Source organism: Epinephelus lanceolatus, chromosome 7 (genome assembly GCF_041903045.1).
Source record: "Epinephelus lanceolatus isolate andai-2023 chromosome 7, ASM4190304v1, whole genome shotgun sequence".
Lineage (NCBI taxonomy): Eukaryota > Metazoa > Chordata > Actinopteri > Perciformes > Serranidae > Epinephelus > Epinephelus lanceolatus.
The window spans coordinates 14,343,686-14,356,390 of NC_135740.1; the positions used below are offsets into that span (position 1 = coordinate 14,343,686).

A 12,705-nucleotide genomic window follows, 5' to 3' on the forward strand; every position below is an offset into this window, starting at 1 on the left:
GTTGTAAAATGGTTTCGTCTTGTTGCGAATCTTTGGTCTGACCTGGGCTATAGGCACTGACACATTAAAACAGGATTGTTGTAGAACTCAAAATGTTAACTGTGCCAATATTAGTCGATGCACATCAGAAAATGAGTGACATTAACTGTAAATTAAGAAACCAAAATTTATCAGTATGAGATTCTGTAACTCTTGACATAGTTTTCAACCAGCCTTTATACTTCTACAGCATAACAGAATAACTGAAATTCAGTCACAGCTTTTGGTTTTGGTGTGCCATCCCAAGATTTTCAGTGGCCCCATCTGGCCACCCATATAAAAAATCTCTGCCTTTGCCCCTGCTGAACTTAACCGCTACATTAACAGTGTACAGACTTCCAGTGCTGTCACAGGATGAAGTACATAGAAGTATCCATGATGTCATGATGTAGTATCACTTGTTACCAACTGCGCAGACAATTACAATAAAGTCTTATTTTTCAGTAAGATAGTGTTTGGTGTTTTTTTTGTTGTTGTTTGTTTTGTTTATTTACTATCTCAAGGTAGTTGTGTTTCAGGTTTATTTATCTGTTAACAGGATGTCTGAAAAACTAAGGAACTAATTTCACATCTCAGCCATAAATCAGAGAATAACTGATTCATTTTTTATGTAGATGATGCCACCATGTGGCCATTTAAGGACTTCACTGTGAAATAGTCAGCTTTTTTTTTCTTGTCCATACAGTACACCAATCTCATGGTGAAGTAAGGTTAAAGTACTTGTACTGCAGAATAAAGAGAAGATGTCAGTGCACTTCCACAACAAATTTGGTACATACAAGTTAAATTAGTTTCAGACTTGTTTTGGTTTGGCAGAGACCTTTTGTAATTATTTTTTGCCCTTGTGGAAAACAAAGTTGAATGATTTAAGGACACAAACACCAATTCTCCTCAAAGTAATCCACCATCTCAGGCTGAATTATGTCTTTTTGCCATTGAAATTCAACTCTAATTACAATAAACTGATTTAAAATGACACAGGAAAAGACATCGCAGCTTTATGCAATTCCTCCAGACCCTGGGACATAAATAAACTTGAAGTATCCACTGGTATCCACAAGTATCCACTATCCACAGTATCCAGGAAATGTCTTTGCAATTTTTGTCTTGCTTTGCAGCTTTTTGACAGTACCATGAACTGTTTTGAGTCACAGATGATTTGCATGCAGTGTATATGGACGGTATTACAGCACATTTTTTGGAATATCTACTTGTTGGCAGAGTTTGAAAAATAGAAAAGAAATCCTGATTAAAGAAATGCACTAACTGAATCATTGCTGTTCAGGAGCTGTAGGTACAGGTTTAAAAAAAAATCCATAATATCTTTCTAACTAAGCCTTAATAGAAAGAATGCTTTAAATCAGTGTGCAAGATACTCTGACCATATGCATGTTTGAAAACAACAACATAACATGTAATCCTTATTTCTGCAAGATGAAAGTATCCAGGTGCTTGAGTTTATGATGCTGTTAAAATTAAGTGGCTACCTTCATAAAGCTGGTGGTCTGTTCTGGATGCAGCAGACACACGCGCAGCTTGTTGCCTCTGTACGGCATCTCCAGCATGTCAAACGCCAGCGCCTCGGGGACTGCGAGCACCACAGCAAGCAGCCAGATCAGAGTCACCGCCACTGCTTTCCACAGAGGGATCCCAAGTTAGTTCAGACCTATTTAGACAACTTTGTATGTCTGAACTAAACTGAAAATAGAATTAAATAAAATGCTTATATGTTACAGCTACAACAGTAATTGAAACCTAAAGTAGAATAAAGGGTGAATTACAAATGGGAGAAAATTGCTGCAGTGCTGGCCACAGCTATGGTGGCTAAGACGTTTCAAATGTAAATGCAAACTCGAAGAGAAAACAAACAAACAGACAAAACCATTAACAGAAAACACAAATGTAAAAGTTTGTGTTGTGGCTATTGCATTTGTGTTTTTTTATTAATGGGCTTGTATTTTTCAAATTTGCAAAGTATCTTAGATATTCATTCAAAATGTCTCTGCCACTGTATAAATTTTTCTTTCACTGAATCATAAATTAAAATTTCTGTTGAGTGACACTCATCAAAAGCGGTGAGCAACCTAACTTTACCATGAATCAGTCTTAATATTGCTGTCTGCATGTAGGTACAGTTTAGGTTGCGTTCCCCTTATTGGCTAACAGTAACTAAATTAAGTAATGCTAGCTGCTGGGTAGTTAGATTTATTACGGCTCAACATAAGATGCCAGAGTGCATAGATGTGAAAATATAAAGACACTGAACAACACTGTTCATTTGTAATAATCACATAGCAATAGTAATCATAGTTAGCTACCAAACAACATTTCACTTATTTCTCAACAAACAGGGAAGAACTTTCCTCTTCCAGGTGTGCAATAATAGTCCACTGGCAATGAACCTCTAGCGAAAGCTCAGTCAGGAACACAATACTTTTCATTCTCAAGCTGTAAGTTTTTTTCTCACCATGCCATTCACCCCTTGCACATATGCTCACGCACTATCTCTTGGTGTCATTGTCTGGGTAGGTTAACCAATAAGACAGTGTCACGCCTTCTCTGTCAGCCTATCATCTTTCTGCTCCTCATTTTAAATATGGTTCTTTCTCTGCTGTAGTTCTTTCTTGCTGTAGTTGTGCGTGCCCTTCATCTCTTCATCACCACCTAGCCTTCATAGATTCATCAGCCAAATCTGCCTCAGCAGTCAGCAGCCTCAGAGTCATCAGCCACCACCAGTGTCTGGACTCCATGGGGGGATTTATCCTGCTGCTTGATCACAAAATATCTCCCTCTGGTATCCAAGCACCAACGACTTCTGTTAAATCTTAATCAGCACAAATCCTAAATATTATCTTTACTTCATTCTTTTGTCTCTCCTGTCAACATCCGTTGATGCTTACTTCCATAGTCATTTTGGATTTATGTTTTCTGTTAATGTTCTCATTGTGTTTTTCAAATTTGCAAAACATTTTGGATGTGCAGTTTGTACAAAATGTCTTGGCAAATGTATAAAAACCTTTATTTCACTGAACCATAAATTGAAAACAACACACAAATGTTTAATTTTTTTTCTAGTGACACTCATCAAAAGTGTTGATGACCTAATGTTACCATAAATCAGTCCTAATATCACTGTCTCCATATAGCCTACAGGAACAGCTTGGGTTACATCTGATTGGGTAATGGTGGCTGAATAAAATAATGCTAGCATCTGTATGATTAGATTCATATTAGCCTGACATTAGATGCCAGAGTACATAAATATATAAAATATAAGGACTTTAGCTAGCGAACTTCACTTACTTCTCAAACGAGCATGAACTTTGCTCTTCCATACGTGTAGGCACTAATAGTCGGCCCAACAACCTCAGTTGAGGCTCTCTTCTGTTGTGGTTTTGTATTTGTTTTTGCCATTAATGCCCAAATTTGGGTTTCATTTGAAAGATTTTGGCCACCATACACACCCCATTTAGTGATGTCAGGTGTTAATCATGAGCAGTCAAGGGCAAAACACCTGTGGTTACATCATTAATTAGGATGTTGCATGGTGTGCAACATATGAAAGTATGAACCTGTCCTGTCCTGATTCAGTGATTACCCTTGAGGGGACTCTTTCAATGTGCATACAGGTGTTTAAGTAGTGTTTTAAGATGAAAAATGTGCAGCTATCCTTGAAGAAGCACTATGATTCATGCTCAGGTCCAGCAGAGGGCTCCAGAGTACGTGTTTCTGCTCTTCAGGTCTGAGGAGAGGGAGTAAACAGAGGGGCTCTGAAGTTATTTTCCCTTTTCCCCTCAGTCTGTGAGGATGGAGCTGCAAATCTAAACAGGGCAATTGGAGCCTGCAGAGTTCCTACTGAGCCCCTCACCAAAACTCACTGATCTCTCCGGCCCCTGCAGATCAGACCATCCCGTCAGCACACTATGAAACTCTGGTTTGTGCTTTGCCTGGCACTGCTCTGGGTGGAGCTCCAAAATGGTGAGTAAAGTCTCCACATCTGTCTCGTAGATTTATGATTGAAGCAAAATCACTGTTATTTTAATCACGAAAACTTGGAGTGTAACCTGGTGGTAGATAATCTGAGGTTGTGTAAATACTGGCAGGGGCTCTGTCTCTGTGATGGGTGAAATGGGAATAGGAGGTGGATTCAAAAAGAAGTAAATGTCATTCACATAAGGCAAAGACAAACACTTCATCTGCCATCATCCTGTATATCTTCAGGCGTACACTGCAACTAATCTGCTATGTTTAGATTTTCTATAATGCATGTAAATTGTAAATGTTTGCATAAGAGTTGTGTGAAGTTGTGTGTGAGATTTTGCAAAGTATTTCTGCAGACCAACTCAAACCAGCTGCATCTGAGGCATGCAGCAGGCGTTTTTAATTAACTGGCCTTTACTGCTGACCTTTTCTTGAAGTTCTCATTAATGCTGCACGCAAGAATAAAACAACAAACCCTGAAAGTCTACACTACAGACGGTTCATTTGTTTCTTGTCCTTAATGCTTTACATGTTCTGTGCCCGCTGAGAGATACAGAGCACGCAGCTGAAAGAGAGGCTGCATCTGTGTTGTCTTCATTATCTTTGCTCTTGCCTCTAACTCACCCTCCTCCCTTTGTGTATCCAGGCGACTGCCAACAAGTCAAGCGGAGAAAAGATGTAGGAGAGAACCGCATCCGTCCAGGGGGGAAGCGGATGAAGATGCGACACCCCAAATTAAAAGATGGAGGAGGGAAAGGTCAGTCCCTGTTGACCCAGGTTTTAGATAAGGGACACTTCTTGCGCCTGGGCCAGAGCACAAACCTGACTCCTGGGAAGAACATCGAGCTGCGTTGCAAAGGCAATTCTATCGGCTGGTCATACCCGACTTACCTGGACACCTTCAATGACTCACGCCTCAGGTGATGGATCACATGTCAGCTGTTTGTCATGCTATACGTTGATATGATTGTGAAAGTCTTATATTTTTGTTTCCCGCCTCCAGCATCAAGCAGAGTGACAAGTACAGTCAGCTGATCTTGACGTTGCCCTCTGCTGCTGACACGGGGCCCTACAGCTGCTGGGTGATAGTGTGTGATGGCACAGAGTGTGAGAAGGACCACGAACGCAGCTACGTCTCATACATCTATTTCACAGGTGATTCACAGGATACCATACCACACTGTATTTACATTACATAAGGTATATACAAAGAGTACAAAATCTCACTTGTGACTTTAACTAATGGTTAATAAATAATTATTTATATATATATATATATATATATATATATATATATATAAAATATTCATTAATGCTTTATTATCAGTGATAAGGTTACCAAGATGAGAGCCCACATTTACACAAAGCCCCCCTTTCTTAGCTTTAAAGCTGCACTAATCGATATTTTAAGGAAACAATGGATCAAATGACTGAGCCTAATCTCACTAAGAAGTTGTCAAAAGCTGGTGCTTGGGCAGTGACTTGGGGCATCAAAAATTAATGAAAAAATGCGTTCTTTAACGTCGGCATGATGCAAGGCCGGTTGCTGCTATAGTTTAGTGGCCCCTGGTGGTGTCGGGGGGAAACGCGTTGGGATAGGGATAAAAGTTACGCTGGCAAAAGTCCGAGTGGGGCAGGTGGGAGGGGTGGTGGATGGGTCCAACAAACACCGACCTTCACCCAAGAGAGCGGTGTTCATGTCCCATAAGATTCTAAAGACAAACCCTGTTCTTTTTTTCTAAACCCAACCATGTGCGTTAGTTGTTGAAGGAAAAAAAAGTCAGTTTGAGGTGTTGTACAACGTAGTGCATTTATTTTGAAGAGACTGTATGTAAACGTAAAATTTCCTGTGAAAACGGAAGTGTATCTGACAAGACAAGACAATGCATGTAACAGGCAGAACTTGACACGGTATCCCAGAACGTCAGCAACCAACGCACCCAGGGTACCTTGCGTGTTGTATCTGATAGTGGACAGTCCATGACAAAAACGTCAATATGTGATGAGGTCGGTGTGTGAACGTGTTGAATGGCTACGTGTAATGTAGTGCTGCTCACAACTATGAACCCACAGAGAAATACCACCTGCTAAGGCAGTTTCCCCTCTGCTTGTTGGACCATTTTAGCATCTTTCAGCTCACTGTTTCATTTTTTTGTGCCTTCCCTTCACTGTTTTGGTTCACTCTCACCACTCTTATCTTTTAACTTTCAGCCACTGCGGGCAACTGTTTTCAGCAAATCAACAAAAGACAGATAACACAAGTAGAAAGACAGAGCTAGCAGTTAGCTGTGAACATAGAATAGTGCAGCATTTAGTGGCTAAAGAGACATATTTCCCCCATGAGTTGGTGGAGACCAAAACAGAGCTGAAAGGAGAGTGAACATTGCACTTACATTTCCCAAGTGGCCAGAAACACAACTACAAATTAATGATGATGTTGCTTTGTGTCTGCTGAATGTGTAAATTGGATATTTTCTTGTCAATATGTTCACTTGTCAGTTTTATGGAGGTCTTACAGTATGCTAGTGTTGTGTTTATAGTCAGTCCTGTCTCCAATGAGGAAATGTTGTTAATTAACTGATCTGGCAAGTTGCAAAAATGATGCGAATGACTGTATCAGCAAAATGTTCCCTAACGATGTATATCAGTTGTTTTCCACCCTAAATAGGCAGTTCTAGAATATAATATCCACTCATAGTGACTACAGCATTATTTTTTTAAATTAACATTTAACCAAAATCACAATCTTTCCCAAAGGTGCATTTGTTGTCTAAACCTAAGACTAGTATTTTTTTGTTGCCAAAACAAGAGTCGGAACATGAACTCTGGTTTTGATTTCAAAGTCTGCACTTGTATGCCCACCATCCCTCCCAACCACCCCCCTCTGAAGCCTACGCAGGACATGAATTGCAGTGTTTTGTAATCCAGGCAGTGATTATGTTGCCACAACAATGTAATTAAGAAAGTAGTACACAAAACATATTTTTTTAGGAGACAAGGTTCTTACAGTTTGTTCTTTTGCTCCAAAGTGGCCAAAAAAATAATTTATTGCAGGTTTAACAAGTGCTTATCAGCTGTTGGTTGTTCTCAGTCTGTGGTAGGAAATTTAATTTAATTTTTTCCCTCCGAGGCAAATTATGATTTGTGATATTAGGCTTTATAAATAAAATTGAACTGAATTGGAATAAAAAGATGCAGGCAGTTGGATTTCTATGACATAAAGTTGGCCAGCTCTGTTGTAGAGGATCTGCACTCATGTCTGACAGTTACACATGTAGGCTCTTATTTGACTGTCTGATGTGTGTCCCTCTAAACAGACAAAGACAACCTCTTCGTCCCCTCTACCATCCACTTTGAGATTGTGTACCTGCGCCCGGACAGGCCCGCTGTGGTGCCGTGCCGTGTGACCGACCCACAGGCCATGGTGTCCCTGCACAGAGAAGTCCCTCCAGAGGAGATCATAGCCAACGGGACACAGGTGACCTATGACCCCACCAAGGGGTTTGTCCTGCAGAACCCCAGCCCAGAGCATCAGGGGGTCTTCTACTGCAAGGCTGTGACAAAGGGCACCCCTCAGATCTCCACTAAGTACCAGCTGCTCTATGTGGAGGGTAAGGACGCAGCAGTCACACTTGAATATGATCAAGAACACAGTAACATGTAGTGATGCTGCTCCTGGTGCGGCATCAGTAACCATTTTTTTTCTGTGCCTTTAACTGTCAAACATAACCATGTAACTTGTCACTGTATTGATTAAAAGCACCAAGAACCACTGCGAGAGGCAGTTTCACAAAGTCATGAGTCAAGTGCTGGTTACTTAGCTTCATCAGCTTCCAGGAAAAGGTTGTATTTCAGAGTTGTCAAAAGCCTCCTCTCTCCTCGCCGCTGAGCTCGGCTTATGTGGACGTTTGCCAGCTGAAATGGAAACACAGTCTGGATTTCGCAAATGGGAGGATATGAATTTATAAAATGGAAATTGTGTGTGGTTTAGGTAAAGTAAGCTGCCATGGCGTGTTTGACTGGCAGATGGAGAGAAATAGACTTTGGACTGGTGACAGAGGTTTAACTGTATAAATACCATCAAGCTTTCATCTATAACTGCCATAAGCTGCTTACTGTTTCTTGTTGACAGTTCCTAGCGGGGCACCATTTGTGAGCCTTGAATCTTCTCCAGAGTCGGTGAGAGGAGGCGACAACGTCAATCTGACGTGCACAGTGCTGGGGGAGCCGGAGGTGGACGTGAGCTTTACCTGGTCTTATCCTGGTCAGGTAAGAGGACAGCTCAGCTTAAAACCAAAAATCCAAACTGATTAAGGTTGAAAACCAACAAATCACAACCTTCGCTTGTACATGTCAGTTCACTTCAGTTGGACTGTCCCAACAGAGACATTTATTTTGTAACCAGGAGAATAGAACCAACACTATATATAGTTGACAGCATTCTTACTCAAGTGTGACCATAGACTATATAAAAGAAGTAGACTTTGCTGCCTGGTCTTAAAAGTGAAACCAACGCAGAAGTGCAGTAATCCTGCAGTCTTTCTAATGGCCAGCAGGGGGCAACTCCACTGGTTGCAAATAGAAGTCTGATTGTATAGAGGTCAATGAGAAAATGACCCTACGTCTCACTTGATTTATTACCTCAGTAAACATTTTCCTAATGTGTATACAGGCTCAGTCACTAGTTTTAAGTCATCTTCCGTACAGCATAATGTTCATTTTGTGAATTATGGTCCCATTTAGAGTAAAATAGATGATAAATTAGGATATACTTTGGGGCACAGCCACCTTGTGACTGACAGTTTGCTCCCGCGAAGGCCTGTCAATCAGGATAGAGGCTTATTAATATGCACCCTCTCCAGCTCCCCCTTTGGTCTGAATATGGTCACTACTGGCTCCAAAGAACCAAGATAGCGACGGCCAAAATGCCAAACTCAAAACCTTAAAATGGCAGTCCACAAACCAGTGGGTGACGTCACAGTGGTGACGTCTACTTCTTTTATACAGTCTGAGTGTGATACTTTGTCAGTAGTACATAATAATTAGTTAATGCCTGCGTCTTCAACAGGGGGTTCACGACCCTTAGGGGGTTCTCAGTTACTGCAGGGGGGTCGCCATCTTAGTGTTGGATGACTTAAGTCTGAATATTTTTTTCTCAAAAATGAATATATAGCTACATATATGTGAAAATACACTTTAATATTAATCCAACATATTATTACATATTTATATGCATAACCCCTCTGTGCAGAGTCTGCATGTTCTCCCTATGTCAGCGTGGGTTTTCTCTGGGTACTCCAGCTTCCTCCCACAGTCCAGACATGTAGGCTAACTTAACTGGTGACTAAATTGCCCGTAGGTGTGAATGTGAGCGTAAATAGTCGTCTGTCTCTATGTGTCTGCCCAGTGATTCTCTGGTGACTTGTCCAGGGTGTACCCCACCTCTCGCCCAATGTCAGCTGGGATAGGCTCCAGCCCCCCTGTGGCCCCTAACAGGATAAGCGGTTACAGAAAATAACTTAATGAATGTATATGAGATAAATCTGCCTATTAAAACAGAACAAAATACAACGTTTAATTCACAGTACACAACATTCATGAAAGACTGTTACCTTTGAATCTTTGTGCAATCACTTGAGCTAGCTAGCACTAAATCACTGTGCAGCACTTGTTCGTAATAGCGAGGTGAACAAGTTAACCAGCCAACCAACCACCATGACAGCGCTTTAAAAATCCTTTACTGTGGACACAAGTTGTCTCCTTCACTGAAATGTTGAAAGCATGTGCACACCGGGAGGTTTCAAGTTTCCACATCACACATATGTAGGTTGCATATTTGGCTTCAAAACAAGTTGTGATGTCACAAGAACCAGCTGGTACATCCAGGTGTTAAACTCAGATTTCAGACAAACTTTCCCCCCTCAGCAGATGAATGTGAAAAACTCTGCACAGAGAAGCTCAAACACTCAAGTGAGATCATAGTTAGAAAAACACATTTACACATGGCCTGACTGTCACCAACAAATAACAGAATGGTGGTAAGTCTTTGTTTTATTGTTCAGGGCCACCGCCCAGTTCACATCCAAACTTCCTGGAGGTTGGTTAACAGAGGTATGAGCCACACCACGCGGGTCACCCAGAGCGTCATGACTGTGGAAGACATGGAAACCATCGACTTTGGGAACTACATCTGTAAAGCCAAAAACCAGCACGGTGAGACAATTGTGACAACCGACATCATCTCCAAATAGCCCCGGCAGCAGAGCCTGTGTTACGTTTGATGTCAGTGTATTGTTGAGATATAACTGGAACACACCAACCAGTGAGACCTCATGACATCATCATGTATATACATTAATATGGGTGTATTTTTAGTTTGCAGATTGTGATAACATAATAAAGATTTGCTACTTCTTTTGTTTTCTGTCTTATTTGGGAGTGATCCAAAACAAGTTGTATTTGTGCAGAGGCTTTACTCTTCCTCTGACTCAAAGCCCAAGGAGAGGTTTAATTTAGCAGCAGGACAATGAGCCCACACATGAACCCAAAATATCTGAAGTCCAAAGAACAAGGAGTGTTGACCTGCAAGGCTTTTTCCTCCACAGTCACCAGACCTCAAGTCTACTGAGTGTATCTGGAAACATTTGATAAGAGAAAAGCCAAAACTGTCTGACAGCAGGGTGTAGGTTTTAGATTTCCAAACTCTGCAAAAAGTTGAATGAATGCCAAGAGAAAACTGTAACTCAGATGAGTGCTGCATTCATCAAACACTGAGATTTTGATTTGTAAATAAATGTTAACTTTAAAAGTAATTAACAAATGAAACTAGAGTTGTGGCTGGTGGAGTCAGATTTTCTGGGCCTCTATGTGACAGGGACAACACCCTGCTGTTGTAAACCCTGGCACTCTGCTGTGTTGGACACATAATCAAACATCACATTTAGCCTTCATGTTATATTGAGATGAAATAATGATGCTGGAAAAGCAAGCAGCAGCCGTCAGAGACCTTCTCTGGCTTTGTAGCATGTTGTGAAGAGGAGAATCTGGTTTAAAGCTGAGCTGTGTGCCAGGCTGACGTCCTAATGCACTCCATATGTGGAATGTGATCTGCGGGCCCAGAACTTATTTCGGCCCAACGCAACACTTGCTGCAGTTTCCACTTTGTTGAATAGTTGCTGGTTGTTATGATTTTGGAATCCACGTTAGCTTAGCCTGTGAATGTTTGTGGTTTAGAAAACATTTAAGTATATTAAGCTCAAACACAACAGTCACAAGGCTGAGCTGATACCTGCTGAGTTCCAGGAAAAACTGAATTCCTATAATATACTTCTGAATAAGGTCACCACAAGTAGTTTCATCTGCTGTGAGTCAGAATATGAAGATCACAGTTATATATCTTGACTTTGCTTTATACAAGACTTTATTAATTGCATATTTCAAACAGGGTCAACAAACCAATAATACCAATTCCACATAAATTACTCTTTTTGAGACACTGCGGCCTCTGACATGTACATTAAAGCCTCTACTGGTCAACTCTCTGCAAAGACCCCAACTTTAAAGCTGCATTTGGAGGGTTCAGTAAGGGGTGATCACCAAGACTCAAACACATGCACAAAGACTTGGATTGGTCCCTTGGTCAAACAAACAAATGTGAAAAAAAAAAAACATGTTTGAGGCCACAGATGAAACTTTAACTGACAGCCCAGGTGTAAAAAATTCCAACCTTTTAAAAAAAAAGTAACCTCAAAGAAACTCGGAACACAGAGGGAGGCTTGTACAGCCCTGGTGTACTGACTAGCAGCAGGGTTTTAGTAATACGACAAACTGGCTGTGACTCCTGCAGCGTTAGCTGCGAGAAATGGTACAGGAATCCCACAGAAGCAATTTCATATTTCATGCGTACTTCAAATAAAATGCGCTCTAAGGAGTGTTGTCTGTATTCACAGCTACTCTGAATTCAGACTTTCCATGGCTGTGGTCTCCAGAGACACAAAGAAGCCCTCACTCACACAACAGGGCTGTGTCTGCACGTGTTGACATGCATGCATGTGTGCATCTTTTACTGCATGTGCTGTGTATGTACGCTGAGCCTCAGGACAGACAAGCCTCTGACAACAAGTAACAAAAATAGTGTATCATATAGAAGTCCTGAGATTTCCTTTCCCCCCCATTTATAGTATCAGACGTGAAAGGCAAAACAACAAGGCGACCTCGCTTATTAAGTGCTTTTGTGCAACTGTTTTTTTTTTCTTTTTCTTTAATACAGTCTGTAGCATGTCTGTACAGAAAGTGTGAGAGTTCATCCGATCCTGAAAGAGCCAAAGTCGGGCTGTTGTGTTGCTAAGCGAACAGGAAACAAACATGGCTCTTAATTCCAGAGGGATAACTCAAAAGAGAGGGAGTGCTTCCTAGAAGCAGGGGCCCATCGTTATCTGGGTGAGACAGGAGGGCTGGAGAACATGCCAGAGCTGCGAGGTGATTGGAGGCTGAAGGAGTGGGAGGGTGAGGTGGAGGTGGGGGACACCTTGCGGGGGCTACTCAGGTCTCCGTTGTGGAGCTTCCACATCAGCTCCTCGTTCTCCATCGACAGGCGCTTGTTCACCTTGGACTCCTTCTGAAGGGACTCCTGCAGCACCGCCTGCTCTGTTGACAGCTGTCTGTAATGCATCAACACAACAGACA

General features: G+C 41.5%; 2 protein-coding genes across 4 annotated transcripts in view; one reads left to right on the plus strand and one right to left on the minus strand.

The window, feature by feature from the left end:
- The first annotated feature begins 3,817 nt into the window (after positions 1–3,817).
- pdgfrl (platelet-derived growth factor receptor-like) lies at positions 3,818–10,434 on the plus strand. Its single transcript, XM_078169208.1, has 6 exons — positions 3,818–4,017; positions 4,667–4,940; positions 5,024–5,175; positions 7,338–7,631; positions 8,153–8,289; positions 10,083–10,434. The coding sequence occupies exons 1-6, from the start codon at positions 3,963–3,965 to the stop codon at positions 10,269–10,271; spliced, it is 1,101 nt and encodes a 366-aa protein (XP_078025334.1). The 5' UTR covers positions 3,818–3,962; the 3' UTR covers positions 10,272–10,434.
- Positions 10,435–11,422: 988 nt separating this feature from the next.
- Positions 11,423–12,705, minus strand: part of mtus1a (microtubule associated tumor suppressor 1a) — a 30,998-nt gene continuing 29,715 nt past the window's right edge. For all 3 annotated transcript variants that reach the window (XM_033633045.2, XM_033633041.2, XM_078169204.1), the window contains one exon: positions 11,423–12,680. In XM_033633045.2, coding sequence (XP_033488936.1) covers positions 12,452–12,680 — 229 coding nt within the window. In that variant the 3' untranslated portion in view covers positions 11,423–12,451. The remainder of the gene's footprint in view (positions 12,681–12,705) is intronic.